Raw genomic sequence first — 27,596 nt, 5'->3', positions numbered from 1 at the left:
AAGCACACATTTGGTCAAGTAACCTGCCTCCCTAGATCCTGCACTTCCAGGTGTCTTGGTGAAGGCTACCTCTCCTATGGCAGGGCAGAGGCAGCTTGAGGGTGTTTAGCCATTTGATTCCCAAGAGGAACCTTTGTCTGCAGCCTTTTCCAATTCCCATGGCGTAAATAACCACCTTGCATTCTAAGCTCTTGCTCCGACATCCCTGGACAGAACAGGGAGGAGCTGCCTTCACACTGTACCTAAGAGGCATGGGTTAGCATAAAATTACCTCAAGTACACAGAAAGCAGTCAAGTAATTGGGAAGTGACGAACTTGGAGGATTCACTGCTTTTTTTTTTTTTTTTTTTTTTTTTTTTTAATAGAAGGACTTTGTAGAGTGGTTCGAATGAGAACAACCCCCATTTGAAGGTTTGGTGGTCCCCAGTTGGTGGAACTACTTCCTAGGGTTAGCAGGTGTGGCTTCGTTGGAGGAGGTGTGGCTTCATGGGGGAGGTGTGTCACTGGGGCTGGGCTTTGAGCTTTCAAAAGCCCATGCCATTCCCAGTTAGCTAGCAGCTCCCTGCCATGCCTGTAGATCAGGATGTAAACGCTCAGCCACTGTTCCAGGGCCATTCCATCCAGCCTGCTGCCGTGCTCCCTGCCATGAGTCATGGATTCTAACCCCCTGGAGCAGTGAGTCCCAATGAACTCTGTTCTAAGATGCCTTGGTCACGGTGTCTCTTCACAGCAATAGAAAAGTGACTAAGACACTTCATGGGAGATTTTTACCATTTAGTGATTCTGTGTTTGACAACTGGCTCACAAAAAATTCCTAAAATTTTGGCGATCAGTACTTGCGCTCTGATACTTTACCGTGCAGCACACTATGGGGGTGGTGGTTGGGAAACTGGACCCAGGGCAATCGCAGGAAACTACATTTCCCAGAAGCCTCCTCTCCCAGGACTTGCCCTCTGTTGTTACCATGGAGACAACTAACAGACTGTTCTTGGAGGGTAAGGAGGGATCTGGGAACTGGGGGTGGAGATAGGGAAGAGGAGGAACAAGGGCAGCAGGGGTGGATAGCAGAGTACTTCTTGGGGGTCTTCCAGCCTGGACCTGTCTGATGAAAGCTGGGGGCGGGGCTGTTTTGTGGGGAGGAGAAGTTTGCTGCTGGGAAGAGGCTCCAGGAAGGACGCTGTGGGTGTTAGGAGCTGAGAAGGTGGCCTGTATGCGGAGTAGTGTTGCAGGTCTGAATCCCATCCGCTCTGACGACCCAGTCTGTGACCTTGAGCCCCGCTGGAACTGGCCTGCCCACTGATACCTTCTTTCTGTCACGTTTCTTTCCTTGCAACCCATTCCTCATCCCCTTCTCTTCCATGACTCCCCTGTCTTACATGGGTTTCAGAGCCAGAACTACATGGCTTCCAGTCAAAGATCTGTTCTGTGCTGGCTGTAATTGGATGGTTCTCTTAGGCTCTCCAGTTCTCAGTATTCTTGCCTGTAGAGTGGGTCACACAGGACTAACTCCATCAGAGTCACTTCAGGATAAGGATATCATTTTTATATAGCCCCGGGGATTGTCACACAGTAAGTGTCTAGAGAGCTGGGGGTGCCTTAGAAGGTATTAGCCTCTCCCTGGTTATCTCCCCTGTGCCCAAGAGGCAGGCAAAGAGCTTTGCTAACCAGATCATACTGCTTGGCTGGAGGTCTGTCCCCAGGAACAGAGTACTGAATGGGCCTGCTGGACCCGAAGCTTCAGCTAGGATTCAGGCAGACTATATCTAGCCATAGGCACCCAGCCCTTCCAGAGTCCTAGAGCACAGAATATCAGAATTGGACTGGCAGCATCTGCTCCCCTTCCACATTGCAGGAAGGGAAATGGGGGGCTAAAAAGGGGTGGGGCGTGGCCTGTGAGCTCCAGCAGGAACTGCTAGCTGAGACAGAAAGAATAGCAAATACTGCCCCCATCTCTCCCTGTGGCTCAGTCTGGCCTGGCAACCCACGCCTTCCTCTGCAAGAGTCTCATCTTGCAATGCTAGAGATGGAACTCAGAGGCTCATGTACACTGGGCAAGCGCACTACTACTCAGCCACATCCCAGCCCAACTGCCTGGTCCTTAGTCTGACTCCTCTCTCTGAGCTGAGAACAAGTCTGGACCCTCTTTCTCTCTCGCCCTTACTGCTGTCCTGCCTGTACTGCTTCCATTGGGTGCGGGCTTCTGTTCTACTGAGAGCAGATCTGAAAGGAGGAGAGTGGAGGAGAGGCCTGAGGTGCAAGGCAGAGGCCAGACAGATGCAATGGTGTTTGGTAGCAGGGAGCAGACACCAAGCAGAGGCCACGTTCTACATGAGTTGGAAGTCTGAGAGAGGTCCTAGGCGCACGACTTGTATCATGGGAACCTGACTCTCTCACTCCCTCCTGTTCTTAGCAGGCAGCCTTGGTACACCAAGTGGCCCTTACCAATGACCTCTCCACCTCCCACCTGGTGTGCATGTCTCAAGCATAAAATTCTCATAGAACCAAGGCTGTGTACTTGCTGCCCTCTAATGGCCTCTCTTCCCACATATTACTGGTCACAAGCTGGGCCATGTCTTCTCCAAGACCTCATTGCCAGAGAGGCCAGGAAGTGGAACACTTCAAACCTGGCACCTTGCCGCCCCAATTCAAACCTGGGACTCTGTGGTGTGGAAAGGGGCAGATCTTTGGGTTGGTGACTATGAATCTTAATGAGGTCTTCCTCTGTGGCTGCACATATAGCATCCTGTGTGTCACAGGATGGTAGCCACCCTCTGGGCTACCATCACCCTCTACATGCCTTGGCAGTAACTCTGCCTTTTAAAAAGATGGTCTTAAAGGTCTTAAATTTCTTGTGTGTATCTGGGGGTGGGAGTCAGCTTCCATACATGAATGCAGTGCCGATGGAGGCCAGAAGAGGGCAGCAGATCCCCGAGACTGGAGTTACAGATGTTTGTGAGCCACCATGAGTGTGCAGGGAACCAAACCCAGGTCCTCTGGGGGATCAGTAAGTGTTCTTATCCACTGAGCCGACTCTCTAGCCCTGCAAGTCTTTGTGAGCTTTGCCTCAGTTTCCATTGTAGTAAGATGAGATTTCATTTACCTGCTATTTTGTGGGTCTTACTTTGTTTTGCCTTCCTATTCTAAACAATCTCCTTTAATCCAGGAAACATATTGATTTATTGAACATCATCAATATACCTAAATAGGAAACTATATTCAGCAATCTCTACAGCATTAGTGTCATTTGCTAGAAAGAGACAGTGGCCATCAAAGCCACATTAATAACTTTGGGTAACCTGACACTGACCTTGTCTGATGCTTGTTGAAAAGGGGCTTGTCTATGTAGCACAGGTTGGTCTGGAATTTAAACTACTCCTGCTTCATCCTCTCAAGAGCTGGGATAGGCATGCATCACCATGTCCAGTTCATTGTCTTTGTTTTAAGAGAGATTTGTATTAGGTATTAGAGATGGGCTAGCACCAAATGGAGACTTCCTCCCCCGTGGAAGGGATGCTTGCATGGGATGTTGTTCTTCCTCTATGAGGAAAAGCATCCCAAGGCCCCTCTGCATGCCCAGGTGGAGGAGAGCACCCCCTGGCCCCTCACATGCCCAGATGGAGGAGAGCACCCCCAAGCTCCTCTGCATGCCCAGGTGGAGGAGAGCACCCCCAGGGCCCTCACATGCCCAGGTGGAGGAGAGTACCCCCTGGCCCCTATGCATGCCCAGGTGGAGGAGAGCATCCCTAGGGCCCTTGGCAAGTACAGGTTGTCTTGATTTCTTTCTGGCTGACCATGGCCATTTTGAGAATATCTGCTTTTCCCTACAGAGATATTTATCTTAGTTATCCAGAGACATCAGGATGGAGGTCCTGAGAGAGAAAGTCGAGGAGGAGGAGGCAGCTGAGCGTGAGGAAGCCGCTGAACGGGCAGAATGGGCTGAAAAGATGGAGAAGATGATGAAGACAGCTGAAGTGAGCAGAGAGGAGTCTGTCCTGACACAGGATGAACTTCGAGACCTGGAGAAGAAGCTAACGGCCATTGAGATCCCCACCCCAGCCGAGTACTCGTGAGTATCACCACTGAGGCTGTCCACTTAGCCGCCCTGGCACAGTTAGAAAGGACCGGGCTCGGGAAGGACCAAGGCAAAATGGTGGCACCTAGGCCGGGAGGGTGGCCTTGGAGGGATGAGGTTCAGTTTGAGGGTCTGTTTCTTCTATTTGTCTGTGTAAACGCAGAAGTGTGAGCAGTGATACCGTCTCTGTGTAGTTGTGAGGAATAAGTGAAGAAAAGACAAAGTCAAAGACAGCTCACGTGCTTTGGGGGTTCGTAGAGTGCCAAGCATGGCCTCATTCAGAACTTTGCCATCCCTGCTGGGACACAGGATCATAAACAAGGCCCTCATTGATGTCACCAAGCTGCCTGCTTCCTACACTAGCAACTCACCCAAGGAGGAGCACCTGCTGCAAGTGGCGGACAACTTCTCCCGGCAGTACAGCCACCTGTGCCCAGACCGCGTGCCTCTCTTCTTGTACCCGCTAAATGAGTGCAATGTGCCTGTGAGCCTGGGGCTTGGAGGGCGGGGCCAGAGCAGGAGCAGAGGGGGTGGAGGAAGGCACACCCAGCTCTCCCTGTGGAGCAGTGCTGGCCTGTGAGGAGCTGGAGGAGATGACTCCAGGGGAATGCGGGTCTGGGACCTGAACTGGAAGTGGGGCTACCACCCTGTCACTGAGCTACATCCCCAGGCTTCTTCTTAGTCTTGAGTCTTACTACGCAGCCCAGGCTAGCCTTGAGCAAGCTGTGGCTATCAGCTCTGACTTACGAACACATGCCAGGAGACCTCACAAGCCTGAATGAAACTCTCCTGGGTATAGAACAGGCGTAGATGAGAACTGAGACCCGGAGAGGTTCAGGGAGGTGCCTGGGGCCATGTGGAGGGGAGCAAGAACCCTGTGCCAGGTTTTAGGGCGTGATCTGCCCCCACTTTGTCCCGTTTCTTTGTCCTTTCCTTGAGGTGCTGTCACCTGCTATTGGAGACCACCCTGGTCACCAACCACCCCTCCTCAAAACCTCTGTAGGCTCGCTCTACAAGGGCCTCAACCTGGTCGGACATCTATCTCCTCTAGACCTTAGGCAATTTACCTGGCCTCTCTGAGCTTGGAGGGAAGGGTTTTCCCCAGTCCTTCCAGCTCAAATCCAGAACAAGCTAGTACTGTCCCCATGGAGTGCTGTGAATAGGTGCATCTCAGCCATTGCCACCTCCAGTGGCCAATGCCTGACCTTCCCAGCAAGGGACTGCTCTACCACCCTGAGACCAGTGAGCTGGGCCTCTTCAGGGTCCCCCTAGGAAGTCAGGGAAGAAGGTTGGGCCAACCAGGCACGGATGCTCATACGCCCCTGTTCCACACGGTCCCTCTCATGATCTCTCACTTTCAGAAGTTCGTGAGTACAACCCTGAGGCCGACATTGATGCCCTACCCCGAACTCTACAACTGGGACACCTGTGCCCAGTTTGTGTCCGACTTCCTCACCATGGTTCCCCTGGTTGATCCACTCAAGCCGGTCAGTGCTACTTCCTGGCTGCGTGGGCTAAGTCCAGCAGGTTTAGTACAAGTCTGGGCAACAGGAACTCAGGCAAGCTCCAGCCTTCAGACCCCTGTAGGAAAAGGCACAGAGAGGCAACCACTGGCCTGTAGGTACACAGCAAGGCTGGTCCCCCCATCTGGTGGAGTCTGCCTCAGTCTCCCTTTTTTTATTTCAGGAGGCACAAAAGAGCTGGGGATAGCAAGCTGTCTCTAGCCTGCAGCCCCATCTTTGGGCTTCTGAAAGGTTCAGTCAGCTTTTCATTGAGAAAGAAAGGAGGCAGGAAAGAGGGGCGAATAACCGAGCGCTGATAGAAGGATGAGAAGGATGGAGGGGAGAGCTTCGGAGGAGAGCTACCCGTTCCTTGAAACGGCAGTCACGTGTGTGGGTGGCACGGGTCTGATGTGCCAGGTCCTCAAGAGGCTCCTGATGCAGCAGGGCCCTTACCCCTACAAGTGGGTGGTGAGTGGCGAGGGGTCTGGCTGAGCTGACGGGTGTCCTGTGCTCAGCCCACGCACCTGTATTCCTCGACCACTGTGCTCAAGTGCCAGAAGGGGAACTGCTTCGACTTCAGCACCCTGCTCTGCTCCATGCTCATTGGCTCCGGCTACGACGCCTACTGCGTCAATGGCTACGGCTCCCTGGACCTCTGCCTCATGGACCTGACAAGAGAAGTGTGCCCGCTCACCGTAAAGGCCAAAGAGGTATGCCTGATACCCCTCCTTATATGCAAACTGTCCAGGCTGCCCATCCGCCTGAGAGGATCTGGGTCTGCCCTGACCATCCTTGGAGAAGCAAGAACTGGGTGGGTCTCTGACCTGGCCACCCTTAGGGGTGTGAGGATTGTGTCCCTGCCCTGGCCAACCCTTAGTGAAGCAGGTCCCCATCTAGGCTGTCCTTACACTCATGGGTTCCTTCCCCATCACTACATGTCCTCTGTCGCTCCAGACCCCCCTGTTTCAGTGCCTTGGAGATTTCTCTGTCCTCAGCATCACCCAGAGCTCAGTTCTCCCAGCTGCTGTCCCTCCCGCCTTGTCCTAGCTCAGTTTAAGACACTGTGCTGCCATTGGGCAAATGTTATGACTCACGTGGCTTCTACCTTATCTCTAACCATCACAAGCCTACCCACTTCCGCTTACAGCTGGTAAAATCCTATCTGGTGGTTTTAATAGTGGGAAACAATGGCCAAGTGAGTGCTTGATTCTCAGCCCTCCTAAAACACACACCCCGTTTGTGGTTCCAGGATGGACCCGAGAACCTCGCGCACGCGCGCTAGGCAAGAACGCTAGTCTGAGCTGCATCCCTAGCCCCAAAGTATCCCATTTAACAGGGGAAACGTTACCACTTCCCCCAGTGAGTGGCAGTTGAGTTTCCTGTCTGCTGATTAAGAATCTGATGATGACCAGAGTTTATGCAAACAAAAGAAGCACTTTTTAAACTCTAACAGTGTTAAAGTTAGCATAGAAGTACTGAGCATGCGTGTGGCTACGGTTGTGGGTAACGGGCATCCGTGAAGGCATTTTTGTGCATATGTTTCATGCCAGAATCATATCTATGTTTGGAAAAACACCATACTGTGCCCACAAGAGCTTCCCACACCCTGGGTGGATTCCAGGGCTCTGTGACAAGAGTCAGGCCCCTCTTCAGCTGATGGATGGAGACCCAGGGGCCTGAAGCACTAACCGGGAGATTGAGGAAGAGGGAGAGGTGCCAGGCAGACTGCTCACTCGGGACTGGTTCCCCAAGCAAGGTGTCCCAGCTAGGGTTTCTGTTGCGTGAAGAGACACCATGACCATGGCTACTCTCAATAAGGAAAACAATTATTTGGGGCCGGCTTACAGATGCAGAGGTTTAGTCCGTTATTGAAACGGTAGGAAGCACGATGGCGCACAGGCAGATATGGTGCTGGAGAAGGAGCCAAGAGCTCTACATCCCCATCAGCAGGCAGCAGGAAGATACTGTGTGACACTGGGCTTGGTTTGAGCATTTGAAACCTCAGAGTTCACTCCACTGAAACAGTTCCTCCAACAAGACCACACCTAGTAGTGCCACTCCCTGCGGACCTATGGGGCCATTTTCATTCAAACCACCACACAAGGAATGAACAAATGATGGTTTTTGTTTGCTTTATTTTTTTGAGACAAGGCTTCTCTTCATAGCTTTGGAGCCTGTCCTGGAACTCGCTCTATCGACCAGACTGGCCTCGAATTCACAGAGATCCGCCTGTCTCTGTCTCCCAAGTGCTGGGATTAAAGACGTGCGCTACCACCGCCTGGCAGCAAAGCATGCGGCACAAATGCTGTCTTATGTCTTTTCCTTCCGTGGTCTCTGAGCTCACACCTCCTGGTCTTCTTGTCTCTGCTGCAGGTTTAATGTGGGCATGGGATGACTCGGTGGCTACTGATGATAGCCCTGTGTAGTTGGAATTGTCATTATTATAAAAGGGCATAGCCCAAAAGCAAGTGTTACCATGTCTGGAGCTACCAAACTGTGATGACATTTTTTGGAGGATGGAGACCCAGGGATGGAAACCCAAGTCTGACTCCCAAGACTGGAGACTGCATTTCTTTTACCATCACAAGCCCACTTCCACAGCGCCTGGAGAGTTCCTTCATGGCAGCACAGATTTTCATTTTGTACATATTTATATACACATGTGCATGCATATACATGTAGAAACACACACACACACACAGAGGTTTTTCCTTCCTGGCCCCGAAAATTTGAACTTGAAGTCAATGTATGAAACCCTCCCAAGGATAACCCCTGAAAACTCTGACCCCTGACAATCAGCTCCACCTTCTGGCTGGGATCCAAATCAGCCTGGTCAGTGGGGTAATAAGACTCCCCTTCCTGTTCACAGTTTCCTGTGCAAGGCTGATGGGGAGATCCTTAGGGCTCTCTGCTGTGCAGCTAGCTAGGCTTGATCTGTAGAGAGGACCCCACCCCACCCCACTTCTTTCTATGCTGCAGTTCCCTCTTCTGTCAGGGTAGGCCCTGTAAAGGATGTGGGTGGGAGTTGGACTTTCCTCTCTTGTTGGATGACAGACAGTCAAGAAGAAAGAGAAGGCAATGCCTAAGAAGTACGCCGTCAAGCCACCGCGGGACCTGACCAGCAGGTTTGAGCAGGAGCAGGAGGAAAAGAGACTGCAGGAGATCAAGAACATGGAAGAGAAGCAGCGCAAGGAGGAGGAAGAGCGCCTCTTGGTGGGTATAAACGGCACTGCACCCTGGCATGACTGTTCACGGTACCCCCTCCTCCCAGCCCCCCCAAGGGATAACATACCAGGGCCATAAGGCCTTCTCTTATGATTCACCAGAGCTCTCCTTACCCGTAGAACACATTGCCTTTCTTTGAAGGAAATCTCACCCAGGATACAATCGCTCTGCAGAATAAACCACAGATCTGGTGGTTGCCCCTCACATTTTACCGGTTGAAACCTTGGGCCTAGGAGGGGAGATGGAAAGAGAGGTCCCCTTGGTTGGAGGTCACCCACCTTTCCTGTGTAGAAGGAAGAGAAGGCGAAGCCCGATCCCCTGCATGGACTGCGGGTGCACGCCTGGGTCCTGGTGCTGGCCGGGAAGCGCGAGGTGCCCGAGAGCTTCTTCATTGACCCGCTGACAGCGCGCAGCTACAGCACCAAGGACGACCACTTCCTGGGCATCGAGAGCCTCTGGAACCACAAGAACTACTGGATCAACATGCAGGACTGTTGGAACTGCTGCAAGGTGCGTGGGAGCAGGGTGTGACCAGGGATGGGGGCCAGGGGTAGCCATGCTACCAGCCCCTGACATCAGGAGGCCCCAGTACCTACATTCCTGCCTATCAAGGGTCTTTCTGGCAAGATGAACGTCTCCAGTTTTGTTGTGTGTATCCTTTTTAACCTGTTGGCTGTTGGTTTGTGTGAATGAACTTTGGGCGGAAGGATAACACCCATGTTGCAATGTGCGTACACCTGAAGCGCTAAGCTCCCTGTCCACGATCTGTAAGCTGATCAGGCCCTGCTTCCTGCACCCAGACTAAGAAAGAATATGACCCATTCCTCAGAAACCCTCTGTGTTCAGTTCCTGCCCCCCCCCACTCCCAAATGTGTACTTGTACGTTAAGGTCATAAACAGCACACGCATGGGCTGATAGGATGTTCAATGGGTAAAAATGCTTGCCATCAACCCTAAGGCCCTGAGTTAGATACGAAGGGCCCACATACTAGAAGGAGAGAACTGATTTCTGCAAGCTGTCTTCTGACCTCCATATTCACACACCCCCACACACGTATACAAAGAGGTGCTCAATCTTAAATGTATACCTTACTGGATTGGTTTGTGCAAATGAACTCCCCTACATATCCAGGACCTGCCCCCTCCCATCCAGTAACCCCTCCAGCCATGCGCTCAATGGCAGAGCAGGTGCTTAGCCCGTGTAGGCTCTGGGTTGATCCCCCAGCACCACAAAAATGAAGAAAAGTTCATTTATACAAACCAACATTTTTCACTTGAAAAGGATGCCCAGGTCCACAGGGAGATGACGACCTGATTGGAGCCATCAGTGAAGGGTGGGGGTGTGGGCGAGTGGGCTCGGCTATGGGGACAGAGCCCAGGCTGACTTCTTAAAATGCCCTTCAGTTTATTCTGATTTAGGACAGCTCATCTACTGAGTTATACAGTGTGCAGTCTTTGTGTTGGATTTGTGAAGTCATGGAGATGTTGTGAGATTCACCCATCTTTTCTGTGTGCAGTGCTCAGTTCGTTTTCATTGCTTATTAACTCCCTCTTCTCGAAGTACTCCAGAACTTATTTTTCTATTTTAGAGTGGCATGTTTCAGTTGTTTCCAGCATGGCACTATTTGGGATAGCCCTGCAGCGAGCATTTCCCTACCCGCATTTCAATGAACACGTGTGCGCACGTCTGATTGATCAAGACCCAGGAGAGTCAGATTCTTCTCATTTGCAGAAAATGACTGCATCGACTTAGAGCCCCCACCTCCAGCGCTGTGTCCTCCTGCTCCTTACCAATACTCCTATTTACTTGTTTGGGAGTTTGAGACGGGGTGGCACTCTGTCTTGGCCTCCTGAAGCTGAGATTACAGGTGTGCACACGGATGCCCACCCAGTTTCCTCTCTTCTCATGTTAGCTGTCTTGTGGGTAGCTCGCATACTGCATTGTTTTGAAACTACAGCTGATTTTTGCACTGTGCACATATCCAGGATGTTTTAAGCCTGCTCATTAACTCGAAAAATTAGAAAGACTTCAAGGCTTTTCTACCTGTGAGGTCATTTTAAAACCTTCTCCAGGGAGCTGGAGAGATGGCACAGAGATTAAGATCGAGTCCTGCTCTTTCCTGCTCCTGCTGAGGACCAGGGTTCAGTTCCCAGCACCGACACCAGGGAGCTTACACCGCCTGTAACTCTAACTCGGGGGATCCAACACTCTTCTGGACTCTGAGGGCACCTGCAACACGCTTGGCATTCTCACACAGTGCCACATACATGTAAATAAAAGGCTTAAAAAAACAACCTTTGCTAGGTGACTTTCTATAGAATCACTATTGTTTCTTCCTTGGAAGCCAGCTGGGTCTAGAGTTTTCTCTGTAGAAATGTTTTAAACTACACATTCAGTTGGGATAATTTGACTTTTCTGGAAGTTCCGGGGATGGAACCCAAAGCCTTGTGTATTCCAGCCCAGGGCTCTAGCATCAATCGACACACTCCCAGCCCAGGGCTTTTATTCTTGAGTGAGTTCTGATAGTTTCCATCCTTTAGAAAACTTTATCCCTTTATTTACATTTTCAAATTATTGCTATAAAATGTTGATATTCACTCCTTATTTTCCTTTTGATATTTCAGAGCCCATAGTGATGACTCTACACTCTGTTGGCACTGATAATGTACAAATATTTTTTTTCTCCTAGTGAATCTAGCAAGAGGCTTATCAATACTGTTAGAATTGTCAATAAACGGTGTTTGGTTTTGTTATTTTTTGCCCTATGGCTTTGTTTCATTTATTTCTACTCTGATCCTTATTATTTTCTAATGATTGCTTTAAATTTCATTAATTAGTTTCTTAAGGTAGAAATCGAAGTAATGACTCTGGGCCAGTTTTTCTGGCAAAGACCTTCATTTTGTTAGCGAGTTCCTGCACTGGCATCCCACACATTTCAACAGCTTGTGAACTTGCTTTTTTTTTTTTTTTTTTGAGCTGTTTAATATTTATTGTATTTTTTCTTTTTTAAAAAAATTTCAATTGAAATAGTTACATAACTTTCTCGTTTTTTTTCTCCCTCTATCCCCTCCCAACTACCTTTTCTCTTCTCAAACCCTTCCCTCTCATATCCGTTCATAACTCTCAAATTGATAACCACTTCTTTCTTATCATTGTTCCATACACATATACATATATATACACACAAATAGATATAGATACAATCAAATAGGTCTGTTTCTGTTGTTTCTATAATATTTCCGTGTTGACCATCCTGTCTTGGACAACAAATAAGGGGCGCGAGCTTGTTTTTCTTCAGTTCAAAATTCTCTCTCGTTTTCCTTTTCCTTTATCCTCTGATTCACAGCTCATTTTAAATGCTGTGTTTCAGACAGGCGGTGATGGCTCGTGCCTTTGGTTCCAGCACTAGGGAGGCAGGGACAGGCAGATTGTCAGGACCACATCGACAAACCCTGTCTTGAAAAACCAAAATCCCAAAACAAAACAAAAAGTGGTGTTTCATCCATAGACATGTAGATATTTCCTGGTGACCGATTTTTTTATTTCAGTGTTAATTCTGTGATTGTTAGAGAATGCTGACCATGCAATCCCCGCTCTCTTACCGTGGCTTGGTTTTTGGTCCAGACTATGCTGTATCTTAAACGTTCTGTGCATTGGGCAAGATGTCTGCTCTTTGGGGTTGGGTGGAATGTTCTATTGCGTGTCAGTGAACACAAGTCAGTTGCCGGTGCTCAGCTCTTCAATATCTTTGCTGGTTTTCTAGATTCTAAAATGATTGACATCATCCAAAACTCGGATTATACTGTCGGATTTCTGTTTCTTCCGTTGCTGTTTGCTTTACACATTCTATATATCTATTTACAATCCATAAATATAGGTTCTCTGGATTTCTTTTGGTTTATGCTACCATGGGCTAGCTTTGCCTTTTACAAAACTCTTATTTGTATTTTCTAAATTTAAGTGTGTATTGTTGGGCCTTTCCTTTATCCATTTTGACATTCTCAGTCTCTGATTATGGTGCTTAACCATTTATAGTTATTGATAAAATTAGTTTTCAATAAAATTAAGTTTATAGCTATTATTTTTCTATGTACATCCTCAATTTTGAAATTTTTTATTTTAATTGAAAATAGTTTTTAAGCTGGGTATAATATAGTGGTGCACACCTTTAATCCTAGCACTCAGGAGGCAGAGACAGGAGGCTCTCTGTGTCGGAAGTCAGCCAGGTCTACACAGAAAGACCCTATCTCAAAAATAAATACGTAAACACAATTTTCTCATACGGTATATTCTGATTATGTTTTCCCCTCCATCGTCTCGCAGATCCTTTCTAAACCCTACCCACCAACATCCACAGGCTTTCTCTTTCTCTTTCAGAGTCATGACAAATGTTGTTCATTGTACTGGAATTCTCTTCCCCCTTTCCCATGTCCTCTTATTTTTATGATTTTATTTACTTATTTTGTATACAGTGTTCTGTCTGCATGTATGCCTGTAGGCCAGAATAGAGCACCCGATCCCATTACAGATGGTTGTGAGCCACCATGTAATTGCTGGGAATTGAACTCAGGACTTCCGGAAGAGCAGCCAGTGCTCTTAACCTCTGAGCCATATCTCCAGCCCCTTTGCTTTCTCTTTCTTATTAAAATAAACAGGCATCTAAAATAATTATAATAATAACAAGAAGAAAAAAATATATGATATGTAGGCCTATATTTTGTGCCTATTACATGGCTTCGGACCTTGACAAAGATAAAATAAAAAAATAAAGCAGAATAGGACAAAACAAACAGAAAAAAGGAGCCAAAGAGAAAGCACAAGAAACCCATATAGATACACACACACACAATTCACATACATAAACAATCCCATAAAAACACAAAGTCAGAAACTATAATATACACACAAAAGACCTGTAATGCTAAAAACGAAATGAAATGAACAAAGCATTATGGACCAAAAACCCTTTCTGTATCTGCCTCTACTCCTGGGCATGGTGCCTGCCCTAAGTGTGGTTTGCACACCTAGTGAGACTCCACTGGAAAAAACCAATCTTTCCTTTGCAAGCACATACTCAAATGTTCCATGTGTGTATGTGTGTGCATGTCACCAAAAATCACATATGAAATTTTTTTGGAGATAACTGAGTGCTTAGATGTCGTAATCTTTCTGCAGAGATGTTGGGTGAGATTCTGGTGGAAAACTAGGAGATCTAGCAGTCCTGGAGAGCCTTAACTGAGCCTTTGCGTTATCTTTACTCTCTTAATGTGACCCATCAAAGTCTCAAAGCAGAGTCTGGGGCATTTGTCACTTTTTTTTCCCTTGGAGGACTCTGCATTCTGATTTCTGCCCCTTAGTGCTGTGGATAAACTGAAAGCTGTTTCTTTCTCCTCCTCCTTCTGTTTGATAAGGTTGCAGGCATCCCAAGCTAGACTTGGACTTACCATATAACCAGGGATAACCTTGAACTGCAGAACATCAGCTCTCCTGCCTCCAACTCCTAAACTGGGATCACAGGCATGTGCCACCATGCCTAGTTTATGGGGGTCTAGGAGGGCTCCCAGGGCCTCATGCATGTTAGGCAAGCATCCTACCAACTGAGCTACACCCCACCCCTCCCAGAAACACTTCTCAGTCTCTGATCTGCTTTGGACCCCTAAGCGGAGAAAATGATCCCAAACCAGAAAAACCTTTCGGGCTTCTCTGCATGAATCCTGGCTTCTTCATTTGTTTTTCTCAGTGGCAGACTGAACCTGGGCCTCACACACGCTAGACGAGCCCTCGACCACTGAGCCTCATCCCCAGCACAGCCTCTTAAGTATTGTGGTACCCGTTGTTTGTTTCTGAAATAGCATCCTCCTTTATAGCCAAGGTTCTCAGAAGGAACAAAGTCCCAGCGCTATTTTAGCAGTGTCCACGCTGGCCAGTGTCATGGTCTCTTCTTCCATGCTCCTATTTGGTGACTCAGTACTGGCTCCCTCACCTCCCTTCCACCTGCCACAAATGTCCTTCCCACGGCACTGGTGTGGTGTACCCTAGAGTCCTGGTGGGGGTCGAAGGACAAGATGAGGACCTGCAGGCTAGAGGAGGGGCTGAAGACTACAGTCACCTCTGAAGGGCCGGTAACACTGAGCGTGTGTTCATTGTGAGCCTTATCCCAAGGAAGGCAGCTTTGACTCTGCATCATCTGTGTAGGGTGGGATAAATGTCATTGACCTGGGTGTCAGTGTCCTTACACGTCACACTAGTTAATAAATCTGACACTCGTCAAATGCCCAGGATCTATTAACGCCTTCTGAGTATCGTTTTCTGTGAGGGAAATAAGGGCTGAGAGACCCTGGGGTCAGACGAGTCAGGTCGAGTGCTGAGATAGATGTCTTTCTATCCCAGGAATTCAACCTCCACTCACCGACACAGTTATAGACCACACAGGGGAAGCATGTCCAATCTGCCTGTCTCCCACCAGGCCACAGTCATCCCTCAGACCAGTACATTGCAACAGGATTCTATCCGGTCAGGAATGGCGGACACTGGGGATAACAACAGAGCACAGGACTTGGAGGCCTGAGGTCTGAGTTCGAGTCCAGTGGCTTGTTGCTTTTCCCTTCCTCTGGACAGGAAGTGCCTGGGATTGGAGACCTGGTCTGTATCGATTGCTCTGTGTGCGTTCCTAGGCCAGGTATGGGCCTGGCATACAGTAGACACTTGGTGGAGAAGTTGAACACACCGCTTCCCCTCCCAGAATTGCCACTTTCCCATGCAAAACGACCCCACCAGATGAGTTAGTCACATATCACTCCTCTGCCTGTGCGCTCCTCCATATTCCCTTTATGCCAATCCACGTTTAAACGTTTCTTCCCAAGTAGGGTCTTAAAGATCAAAAATTCTTTGTCTTACAATTCTGGAGACTGGAAATCCAGGACTGAGGTCCTGGCAGGGCTGCTTTCTTCTGAGATCTCTTGTATCCTCCTGAGTCCGGAGTAGCAGTTGGCTCTTGCCTCCCTGACCTGGGGCAAACAAAAACAAAAAGAGAAACCAAGGAGGCTCACTTTAACCCAGTCATTTCCTAATAGTTTGCCTGCTCAGAAATGCCCCATAGTGGCATATACAGGTCTGTCCCCAGGGCAGGGAACTGATGAGTCTCCTCTGGACATGCTGTGGGATTTCTTTCTCTGGAGATGGGTCGGTGGGATGGGAGTGGGGCCTGCGTCCCTGTTGAGATGAAGAATGAGGCTGGACTCTTAGAGACTGAATGGAACTAACATTCTGCACAGTCCCTGCAGGCCTCTGGAAACAACTGTTTCTGTTGTCCTAGGAGCAGGCCCAGGCATGGGGTTCAGGGGTGCATTCAGTCGGTTCCCTCTCCATCAGGACTTGATCTTCGACCTGGGAGACCCTGTGAGATGGGAGTATATGCTCTTGGGGACCGATAAGCCGCACCTGTCCTTGACTGAGGAGGATGACGAAGGCCTGGATGATGATGACGATGTAGACGATCTGGTGAGTCGGGTGGCCTGAGGGTGGGCTGAGGGGCTTCACCTGTTTTGCATCAGGCAGCCTGACAGACACCCCTGAAAGCATGTCCATGTACGGGGAAGTCCAGAATCATACATTCTTCCAAGCAGAAGGGCATGGCCTGAGCCCTCATTTTCCAGATGGATAACAGAGGCCCAGGTACATCCAGTGACTAGTCTAGGACTTCCCAGTGTGTTGACAGTACCTGAATTCAGTCTCTTCCATCTGGAGCCCCATTCAAGGGTTGGGGTGCTCCTCAGAAAGCACATCTCTTTAGAGTGGGAGCCCCGGGACTGGCCACTCTGCTAGCTCCTCCTTAGTCACATTATGACTATCAAGCTAGGCCTTTCCTTCCTGTCCTATTAGGTCTTCTAAAGACCACTGGCCTGGGGTATCCCCTCATCAGCCTTCCTTCCGTAATCTCCCAATAAGGTGTATGTGTGCATGGTGTGTGTGCGTGGTGTGTGTGCATATGTGTGTGTGTGTGTAGAAGGTGTGCTTCCTGCATGAAGTCTTGAATGAGAAATCCAAGATTAGGAGCCCAGCAGGCAAATTCCCTCAGCTTTGGGATCTTCCATTTCCCCCTTATGTGTAAAAGTAGGTGAGGGTCGGGCAGTGGTGGCACATGCCTTTAATCCCAGCACTGGGGAGGCAGAGGCAGGTGGATCTCTGTGAGTTTGAGGCCAGCCTGGGCTACAAGAGCTAGTTCCAGGACAGGCTCCAAAACTACAGAGAAACCCTGTCTCAGAAAAAAAAAAAAAATGAATCCACCCAATTTCATAACCTACTTTTTCTTTTTCTGTACCTAAATTTTCTTAATAAAATTTAGCATAGCACTATATTCTTTTTCAAGCGATGTAAACTTTAGTTTCTTTAGCCCCTTCATTTTGAATATGATGCCACATATTAATGTGTGTATATATATAACATAGGTGAGGGTCATAGTCTGGCATCGACAGTACAGTAACAGGTGTTTTTACACGTCTAGCACTGCCACAACAAAGTATTACAAACTGGAGGTCCCACACTACTGGAGGTTGGAATTTCAGGATCAAGATGCTGGCAGGGCTGGTTTCTTCTGAGATCCTCTGGGTTTGCTGATGGCCATCAGGGCTGTGTTTTATCTGGCCCTCTCTCTATGAATCTCTGTCCTAATCCCCTTGTCTTATAAGAACCCTTAGCATATTTAAGAAGCATACTTAGACTTCATTGCCTCCTCCCTAAAGACTTACTTCCAAATGCAACCGGATTCATAGATACTGGGGTGAAGGTTTGGTGTGCGATTTTAGTGGGAGGTTGAGCGATGCTCCCAACAAAAGACAACACTGAGGGACGGGCTCTGCTTTGGCATGGACTCTGAGCTCACTCATTTAAATCGCCTCTGCCTGGGAGGGTGGCGGCTTATAGGCAGCAGGCAAAATGAGGCACCAAAAAACCCACCCAGGAAGTGAGAGAGCTGGGAGCTGGGTTCTCAGTGGTGACGTTCAGCTCTGGGAACTGCCTGAGAATGACTGGGTCACCCTGTTCGCCAACTCCTCATTTCTGAGCACTGGCGCCCTCTGCTGGCTGCACGTTCTGCCCATGCCTCCTGCTGACTGCTCGCTTTCTGTGTCCCTGAAAGGAGTCACAGTTAGATGAACAAGTATCCAAGGGCTAAGCATTGTTTATGGCAGGAAGTGTACACATGGAAAATCTTGAGCCTGGTTTGAGGGTCATTTGTCTAGACCAGGCCGTATTGCACAGCACAGACCAGGGATAGACAGCCAGGCAGAGCTCCGGGCATTATTCATGACATCCTTTAGTCCTCCCAGGAAACAGCTAAGGAAACCAAGGCTTAGTGTGGGTGAGGAACTTTCCCAGCCCTCCTTACCTGGGATAATAGTTAAAGGTATGGCTCCCCTCTCTGAGCAGCCATCATGGCCGCAGGTGGTACCACCATCTTAGACCAGGTAAAGCAGGGAATGGGGGTCTGCCCAAGATGACTCCTCTTCTGCCTAATCCTGATCACTGTCCTGATTTCTGCCTCTTCTGGGGAAACTGACAGCCCCCTTAGCAAGGCTGGGTCTCGGGTTGGGGACAGAGTTGCACTATGGCCTCCAAGGGCCTAGCCAGCACCCACCTCCTCTCCTCACAGGGCAAAGAGGAGGAAGAGAAGAGCTTCGACATGCCACCTTCATGGGTCTCCCAGATTGAGATCACACCTGAAGGTCTGTCATTTACCAGTTCCCAGCCCCAGGGAGTTCTACGGCCATAACTCAGCAGAGAGGTCATAGAGGCTTCCTGAGCCGCCATCTCCACTCTTCTCAACACCCCACCAGCTCTGTGCCCAGAGCCTGATACCATCTGGGACACAACTGGACTGTTAACATGACTTCCAAAGTCTGAAACATGGCCTCTTTCCTTCCCTCAGATCCTTTGTTCTGAGGAGACCACAGGCAGGACCTGTAGAAGACAGTGTAAGAGGGTCAGGCCCCGGGATGTATGGGCAAAGAAGGCAGAAGAGTGGGTTACCTTCTGCTCCATGTCTGCTAGACCCATCTGGGAACCCCTAGACTCAGAAGAAGGATTCAGGCTGCTCCAGCAGATGACAAGTGCTAGAGAGGAGGTCATGGAACCTGAGCTGGAGTACTCATCACAGCCTAGATGAGGGATGGAAGCAAAATGGGGTTCAAGAAATAGGGAGCCCTGGAGCTTGGTCTTGAAGGCTCAGAAGTCATTCTAGCATACCATTCTCACTGGTGAAGGCCTGGCAGGGGTGAGGGGTGGCTGGGTCACAGACAGGATTCTTGCGTGGCACTGGGATTCTGGCTTGTATACCTTGGGAAGAGTTGAAGCCAGCATCAGTGACGACTTTCGTCTTCCCTGGAGCTGTTTCTGGACCTAAAGGGTCTTTAAAGGTGATGCAGAAAAAGGATGAGCGGCTAGGAAGGGTGGAAGGAGAGACCCTCAGCACCCCCTGCATCCACAGAGTTTGAGACCCGCTGCCCCAATGGAAAGAAAGTGATCCAGTACAAGAAGGCCCAGCTGGAGAAGTGGGCTCCATACCTCAACAACAATGGCCTGGTGTGCCGCCTCACCATCTACGAAGACATACAGTGTAAGGCACCTTGGGGGCCAGGATGGGGGACAACCAAATGTTGTGCTGGGTCACTCTGGGCATAGCACCTCTACTTTTTTGGTGTCTGTGGGGGCAGAGGCCAGAGGAGCTGGTCTGCCTGCAGCAGCCATCTTTGGGCCCCCACAGGCACGAAGGTTCTGGAGATAAAGGAGTGGTACCAGAACCGCGAGGACATGCTGGAGCTGAAGCATATAAACAAGACCACGGGCCTGAACGTGGACTACTTCAAGCCGGGCCATCCCCAAGCTCTGCGTGGTGCGTGGATCCCACTGCTGGGCAAGCCAAGAGCCCTGGGGGAGGGGGGGCTTACCTAGAATGATACGTGATGGGAAAAACCAGCCCCAGGTATCAGCGAGGTCCTCAGGAGGCAAGCACGGACACTGCTTCTGCCTCTGTAAAGATAATGACGTGTGCAGACAGCTGAGGAAGCTCCGAAAAGGGAGACACTGTGGCCAACAGCTCCCCAGGAAAATCAAAGGCAGGGCCACATGCAATTCTGTGACTGCGATCAAGCTGGAATCTCCACCAGAGGGTTCACAGGGTGGGTCACACGTAAAGGGTCTAAAGATATTGGGCAGTAAAGCCAACCAAACACCACAGACAAGGGCAAATGCAGAGGGCAGAGTGCCCACTGGATGGCTGTGGCTAGGGGTCCATGAGGTTGAGAAGAAAGAGCATGCCTTCCAAGATCCATATCCTACCCCAGAATTTACCAGAGAAAAATCTGGAGCCAACAAACACACGGAAACACATGAACTGCATTTGGGAGCTGAACATTTCAAGATGAAACCAACAAGGGACCATGCCACTGCTTTTGTGTGAGCAAATGGTCCTAACCAGATGTGACAGGGGTTGGAAGCAGCAGAAAGCCCCTCCCTAGAGACTTGGCAGGCCACTCTTAAGCATAATTAAGCAAAATGTGTTAATATGGGGATGTAGTTCAGCGTTAGAACACATGCTTAACATTCCTGAAGCCCTGTGTTCCACTTCCAGCAACAATGGCCTTAAAATGTGCACACATTTTGACCCAGTAATTCCTCTGCTGAGAATTTGTTGTTAGCGAAGACTGAGCAAGATCCATAAGGGCATAGCATAGATGCTCCTCATGGACTTGTTCGTAAAAATGAAGAATTCGATGTAACCACAATATCCAGAGAGTGGGGGTTGGGCACATGGCTAATGCTCACGTGTACTGAAGAGCTGCCCTCTCCCTGGGCCTGGGCTTGGGTGCAGCATCAGCTACCACAGCTGCCGATGCTCACTCGACCCCTTCCCTCCCTGCTCGCCACCCCCCTCCCCCAGTGCACTCATACAAGACTATGCTGCCCGAGATGGACCGCGTCATGGAGTTCTATGAAATGATCCGTGTGGATGGCCTGATAAAGCGGGAGGAGACGCCCATGACCATGACAGAATGCTATCAAGGGCGCTCAGACTTCCTCTCCTACCGCCACATCAATTTTGGACCCAGAATCAAGAAGCTCACCCAGAACAGCGCGGAGTCCAACCCCAGGCCCATGGTGGTGAGAGCATCCTTGGGCCAGGCACTGCTGCCCATCTTCCCTGGTTGAAAGAGGGTCAGCAGGAAGTGGGGAAACCTTGGTTCTGGGATGGTTCAAGGCCTGTGATTTTTGCCAGGGTTCTAAATCTCAAACAAGAAGTTTAACAAATGTAGGCCCCTGGGCTCGCTAGAACTGAACTGCGTCCCCAGTCACCAGACAGAGAAGCACTGTTTCCTTATTGTAACACACACTTATGACCAGACACATGGAAATATGAGAAACCAGAAAAATGTGAAAATATCTCAAAGTGACTTCTCTCCAGTACTACTGTGAACTAGTAGGTTTGTTCCTAGTTGAACAACTAATCCCAGCACTGGAGAGGGGGTAGCTGAAGGATCAAGGGTTTAAGGTAACCCTCGGCTACGTAGTGAGTCCAAGGCCAGTCTGAGACCCTATCTCAATGAACTCGGAGCTGAGGGATAGCTCACTCCATAGAGTATGAAGCCCCGGGTGTGATCCCCAGAACCCACGAGAACAACCAGGCACTGTGACACACAGCTGGAATTCCAGCACCAGGGAGGCAAACTCAGGTTTGTTGGCCAGTCAGTCAAGGCAATCCAGTGAGCTCCAGGTTCAAGGGAGTCCAGGTTTTGAGAAATGCAATTGAGACAGTGTCAGTCTCTGGTCACCACACAAGTGCATGTATGCACATCAAGGCACACACACACACAACTTGTTCTTGAGAGTCTTTAATTTTATTGAGATCCGAGATGAAGGTTAGAACCCATGTTTTCTACCAAGTTTTTGGCCACTGAGCTTTCTGACCACGCCCCAAAGAAGCTCGTCTCCATAGCAAGCAATATTTGGTTATGGGATAGGCTTCCTGGAGAGGTGGCAGCTTCCCATTGCTAGGAGCAGGCAAGCAGAGTCTTGTGGAGGAGGGAACTGAAGAACACACTATGCGAGGCTGACATGGCTAGACCCCGAGAACCCACGGGAGTCACAGAATCCATTGCCTGGCTAGAAGGGACTAACCAACAGGCCCCACCTCCAAACTCTTGGATCTGGAGCGTCCTTTGCTCCTGTCCACGGAGCATGCACAGAAATCCCCCGCCGCCTTCTGCATGTTCTGGCCACACAGAAAATCACGGAGCGGTTCTTCCGCAATCCAGCGAAGCCTGCCGATGAGGACGTGGCAGAGCGTGTGTTTCTGATGCTGGAGGAGCGCATTCAGCTTCGCTACCACTGCCGCGACGATTACATCACCGCATCCAAGCGTGAGTTCCTGCGGCGCACGGAGGTGGACAGCAAAGGCAACAAGATCATCATGACCCCGGACATGTGCATCAGCTTCGAGGTGGGCTGGCGGCCGCACGTGGCAGGGACTGGCGGGGGGCACACTCCGGAAACTGCTTGCAGCCTTTTCTGGCAACTTGGGAAATCCCGGGTGGATTCCTCCACTCCTCCTCTTAAGTCTCCACGGGGAAACCCATCTCTGTCCCTGGGAACACATCTATTTCCCATCTGAGGATCTGTTCCTTGCAGCTCCTCTGAGACTCATCCCATTTCCATCAAAATGAGAATCCAGCAGACTGAGACATCCTCGTCCCCACCTGCACCTCTGGGGAGCCTACACTCCAGATCCCAGGGACCCATCCTGGAGGTGGCAGGGTACTCTCATCTCCTAGATAGTCTCATCTTCTTATTCTAGTTAGCTTTCTCTGGCACAGCCCTCAGCCCCTCTGCATCTTTCTTTGGCCCCTCTTTGTTACCATGTCTTTGTAGACAGGGATGCTGAGGTCTGGAAAGGTTAATCACCATTCTTGAGGTCACCCAGCTAGAAAAAGGTAGTCGATTTAAGCCTAGTGGTCCCTAGACCTGACCAGTTGCAGCCTCTTTGTCACTGTGGTGGTTCTGGTCCCAGGTGGAGCCCATGGAGCACACCAAGAAACTTCTCTACCAGTATGAGACCTTGATTCAACTGAAGAATGAAGAGAAGCTGTCTCGGCATCAGGCCTGGGAGTCAGAGCTGGAGGTAAGGTCCTCCCAGAGGGCGGATGTGGCGGAGAGAGAGGGTCTTAGATGTGCACATCCGCCATTATGTGTGATCAAGGTGCTGGAGATCCTGAAGCTCAGGGAAGAGGAGGAGGAAGCACATACGCTGAGCATCTCCATCTATGACACCAAGCGCAACGAGAAGAGCAAAGAGTATCGGGAGGCCATGGTGAGCTTCCCCGCTTTCCCCAGGTCTCCTTCCCTGGAGGCAGGGCTCCAGGGTAGGGAGAGCATGGGAGTCCTTTGGAAGGGATGACGTCACTGGTGACATCAGGTGAGTATTCTTGTTGACTGTCACCTGCCACACTGACTGTGTTGATGGGTCACCCCAAAGAGCACTTAGGGTTCAGGCTAGGTGTCCTTATCCAGGACTGTGGCCAAACCAAAGCCTGCCTTGCATGGGGAAAGATGAATGTCCACCTCTGCCAGGGCTTCCACTGAGGCTGTGACCCGAGCTGGGAGTCCAGCCTACTGACTCAGGCACAAGTTGAGCACCTGGTCTCAGAGAGGCAGGGCGTTGGCCACACCCCCTCCTCCAGGTGCGAGGACTCGATTGGGTTTCTAGGTTTGCATCTAAATCCTCTTCACCATGCAGGGCAGACATTTAAAGTAGTTTGCAGTTGACTGGGCAAGGTTGGGCTTTGGATTGTTCTTGGATTCATAGGGAGGGGCAAGAGCCTGTCTGCAGGTTCTCTGGCTTCTGTGTGCTCCGTGTAGGGCCTTATGGGCAAGAGAAAAATGCTGGGAGTCTAGCATCTAGCTAATCACCGTCATTCTCTGTACCTGCTGTGGGCTGTCAGACCCAGGGTATGTGCTTCCCAGATCTAAGCTGGTCTGATTTCAGAGGAGGAAACTGAGCTCAGATTGAGAGGTGAATTCATGTCAGAAACAGGAATTACATGTCACCCTTAAACATGGGTCAAGGGGTGATCCTTAGGAACTTAGTTCTCCCAGGAAGTCTCTGCTAGGACCTAGATTTGGGGCCTGACTTTGTACCGTTGCTGCTCGGGAGGCCTCGAGGATATGGTGCTCTTTCAGCTGGTTCCCTGGTCCATAGGAGCGTGTCTTGCATGAGGAGCACCTGCGGCAAGTGGAGGCCCAGCTGGACTACCTGGCCCCGTTCCTGGCACAGCTCCCCCCAGGCGAGAAGCTCACGCGCTGGCAGGCTGTGCGCCTCAAGGACGAGTGTCTCAGCGACTTCAAGCAGCGCCTCATCGACAAGGCTAACCTCATTCAGGCGCGCTTTGAGAAGGTGGGACCATGGCCCAAGTCAGGGAGGTGACCTCACCATCCTCAGCCAGAAAATGGGTCCCGAAGTCTTTGCTCAGGGTGTTGCTGATGTGTGAGCTAGATGCGTGGATGAGTATGTTTGTAACTGGGGCTTCCAAATATCTGACTTCTCCCCACTTCGTGACTGGATGGATGATGAGTGGATGGATGGCGGGTAGGTGAATATGCGTGGATAGGCGGGTAGATGGGGAATGGATGAAGAGGATGGGTGGGCGCAGTTGGATATGTGGGCAGGCAGGCGTGGGTAAGGATTAGAGGTGGGATGTGGATGTATGGATGGGTGGTGAGCAGGTGATGGGCTGATGAGTGAGTGGGCTGATGAGTAGATAGGTAAGATTGGCACACAAGGGATAAAGAAATGGATGGGCGGGTTTGTGGATAGATGGACTGAGGGTGGTACATTAACTCCTAGTCCTTAGCCCATTTCTGTGAGACAGGTGAGGTGCATACCTTGTGGCCTCCACACAGTGTCTCGGTCTTCACAGAACGCACAGGGTAGAGTCAGGTGGAGTTGGACACAATACTTCTTACATTTGGAGATGAATTACTGGGGGCTCTGAGCATCTCAGCAACTTGTCTAGGTCACATAGCTGTTTTGTATGTGGGTGTTTTGTCTGCACATATGTATGTATGCCATGTGCACACTTAGTGCCCTCAGAGGCCAGGAGAGGTCATCAGATCCCCTGGGACTGGAGTTTCAGATGATTGTGAGTCTCCATGTGAGTTCTGGGAATCGAACCCCAGTCCTCTGGAGAGCAGCCAGCGCCCTTGCTCTTTTTTTTTTTTTTTTTGAGACAGTGTCCTATTGTGTAGCCCCAGCTGGCCTGGAATGTGCAATATAGACCAGACAGGCCTTAAACTCACAGAGAGCCATCTGGCTCTGCCTAGTGAGTACTGGGATTAAAGGTGGCACGACCACACCCTGCTGCTTTGATTTTGTATGAGGTGCTAGGGGTGGAACCCAGGGTCATGCACTAAGCCACATCCCTAGCCCTGACTAACTGTTTTGGCTGTTCTGATTTCATGCACACCTTGTCCTTCGAATCATGACTCCAGTAGTTCCAACCCAAGATCTTTTGTGATCCTCTAACTCTGCCCCTCTCCATGGAAGGTGGGGATGGGGGCTGCTAGTAATCTATGGGCCTGGCTGAGGATCAGTTCACACTGTGCCCCTGCTCATCTCCCTTTGCCCCCAGGAGACCCAGGAACTGCAGAAGAAGCAGCAATGGTACCAGGAGAACCAGGTAACCCTGACGTCCGAGGACGAGGACCTGTACCTCAGCTACTGCTCTCAGGCCATGTTCCGAATCCGCATCTTGGAACAGCGACTCAATCGGTAAGGGGCAGAGCCAGGAGGACTCCTGGGAGCATGGACAGTTTGGCTATCCCTCACCTTCTCCTCCCCGCCTCCCTCTGCTCAGGCACAAAGAGCTGGCTCCGCTGAAGTACTTGGCACTGGAGGAAAAGCTCTACAAGGACCCACGCTTGGTAGACTTCGTCAAAGGCTTTGTTTGATGCCCCTCATAGGACCATGGCAAAAGCTGCCAGAGAATGGAGTCCTGCCCTTTTCCCTGGCTACTGTGACCCCACACCAGCCTCACTGCCATGCTACCTCCCTGTCCCTCATAGTCTCCCTCAAATAAACACACTCCTTATTTGCTATTTGTACTTCGGCACTCACAAGCTCCAATCCCGTCGTCCCCCCCATCTCGTCCTCAGCCTTTCTCTGTCATCTTTTGTTGGAATATCAAGTATTAACATCTCCAGATGGTTCCACAGTCATGGCCGTCTAGTTAGAGCTCAATGTGGTGATGGTGGGCCAGTTTATAAAGTGGGAATGGCCTGGCCAAGGAGCACACCCCAGGATTGGGTGGCTTGATGTTAGAGGTCAAGAAACTGAATCCAAGTTCCCCTTCCACTTACCACCTGTGAATGGGACTGACATTCTTTCCTGACCTAAGTGTTAAAGAGCTGAGAGAGCTGGGTAGAGTGCTGCATGTCTGTAACCCCAGCAGAAGGATCTGGGTTCGAGATCTGCTTTGGCTATATAGGGAATTTGAGGACAGCCTAAGCTACATGAGAATTTTTTTTGGGAGGAGGGGGGTGGCATAGGTTTCAAGACAGGGTTTCTCTTTGTAGCTTTGAAGCCTGTCCTGGAACTCCTTCTATAGAACAGGCTGGCCTCGAACTCACAGAGAGCCACCTGCCTCTGCCTCCCAAGTGCTGGGATTAAAAGTGTTTTTTAAAAACAAAGTAGAGAAAACCTGGCCTATAATCTCCGGGCATGACACGGCCGTTGCAAATAATCTCACGGCAGCCATGATTGCCTGCACATGCCTGGGCCCGTCAATAAGCAATCATGAATCAGAGAGCGGGGCTCGTGAGGGCCTTGTTCCTCCCTGTCGAACTACTGGTTACGGCTGAATTCTGTTGGAGGGGTAGTCATTGTCTTCAGAGGTGAACCCACCAGGCTTCAACACCTACTTCCAAACCCACGGTTCAAACCGGGAGCTCAAGCCACAAGTGGTGGCACTTGCCTTTAATCCCAGCTCTTGATCTCTGCCAGTTCAAGGCCAGCCTGGTCTTTATAGTGAGATCCTGATACAAAGGGAGGAAAGGAAGAGGAGATGGGTGTATGTGTGTGTGTGGTGGGGGGAGAATAAGGAGGACAGAAATAAGATGAACTTGAAAGAGCCAAGCATGCCAAATCTTGCCAGGTTCTTAGTTTAGAAACACCCCACCACCACCACCGTGTGTGTGTGTGTGTGTTCCCTAAGCAATCCTCTTGTCTCTGCTCCTCACAGCCCTGGGTTGCACATGCAGCCATGCCCAGATGTTTACATGGGTGGTGATGATTTGAACTTATTCTTGGCACTGCAATCGCTCCTAAAATTGAGCCGTTTTTCTTGCTTCTAGTAAGTTTTTATTTTCAGTGCTGGGGACTGTACCTAGTTCCTCCTCACACTAGTCAAAGCTTTCTACCAGAGCTACATTCTCAGTCTTGTTCCTACTTAGAGAAGTGATTATGTGTATTGGGGATGATTAAGATCATATTAATATAATCTACACGTTAGAGGTAGGGGTAGTGAGATTGGTCATGTTCAGTGTTGTCATGATTGAAATGTCTAGGGATTGATAATGCTCAAATACTTGTACGTAAAGCAGACAAGGCAAAACGTGTCAACATCAAGAATTTTGACTTTTTATTTAATAAAAAGTTGAGAAGAATAGCAAGCTACAAAGTTTTGATTGAATGTTATTCTCCGAATCCAGGTCTCTTAGTAATCCCCAGTCTACTCAGGGCCGACTTCCCAAA

At 49.9% G+C, this 27,596-nt stretch overlaps 1 protein-coding gene across 2 annotated transcripts; it reads left to right on the top strand.

The window, feature by feature from the left end:
• The first annotated feature begins 3,860 nt into the window (after nucleotides 1–3,860).
• Drc7 (dynein regulatory complex subunit 7) lies at nucleotides 3,861–25,864 on the top strand. Of its 2 annotated transcripts, XM_057754136.1 has the most exons (17): nucleotides 3,861–4,066; nucleotides 4,382–4,556; nucleotides 5,434–5,559; nucleotides 6,090–6,284; nucleotides 8,629–8,787; nucleotides 9,091–9,309; nucleotides 16,172–16,300; nucleotides 18,450–18,522; nucleotides 19,284–19,412; nucleotides 19,560–19,688; nucleotides 20,736–20,956; nucleotides 22,077–22,292; nucleotides 22,860–22,970; nucleotides 23,049–23,159; nucleotides 24,048–24,242; nucleotides 25,477–25,616; nucleotides 25,702–25,864. In XM_057754136.1, exons 1-17 carry the CDS (start codon nucleotides 3,861–3,863, stop codon nucleotides 25,793–25,795), a joined length of 2,628 nt encoding a protein of 875 aa, XP_057610119.1. In that variant the 3' UTR covers nucleotides 25,796–25,864. The 2 variants fall into 2 exon arrangements, with proteins under 2 accessions (XP_057610119.1, XP_057610120.1); XM_057754137.1 differs by lacking the exon at nucleotides 6,090–6,284.
• Nucleotides 25,865–27,596: the final 1,732 nt, after the last annotated feature.

The sequence above is a fragment of the Chionomys nivalis genome, chromosome 21 (genome assembly GCF_950005125.1).
Source record: "Chionomys nivalis chromosome 21, mChiNiv1.1, whole genome shotgun sequence".
Taxonomy (NCBI): Eukaryota; Metazoa; Chordata; class Mammalia; order Rodentia; family Cricetidae; genus Chionomys; species Chionomys nivalis.
The sequence above is the reverse complement of the archived record's forward strand: the minus strand, read 5'-3'. Positions and strand labels throughout refer to the sequence as shown.

Bases quoted from the DNA above. Each gene is read 5' to 3' on its own strand.
- Drc7 (XM_057754136.1), top strand. From the start codon at position 3,861: ATGGAGGTCCTGAGAGAGAAAGTCGAGGAGGAGGAGGCAGCTGAGCGT. The intron at 5,560-6,089 runs GTCAGTGCTACT...TCCTGTGCTCAG, and splicing joins TGGTTGATCCACTCAAGCCG to CCCACGCACCTGTATTCCTC. The intron at 25,617-25,701 runs GTAAGGGGCAGA...CCCTCTGCTCAG, and splicing joins TTGGAACAGCGACTCAATCG to GCACAAAGAGCTGGCTCCGC.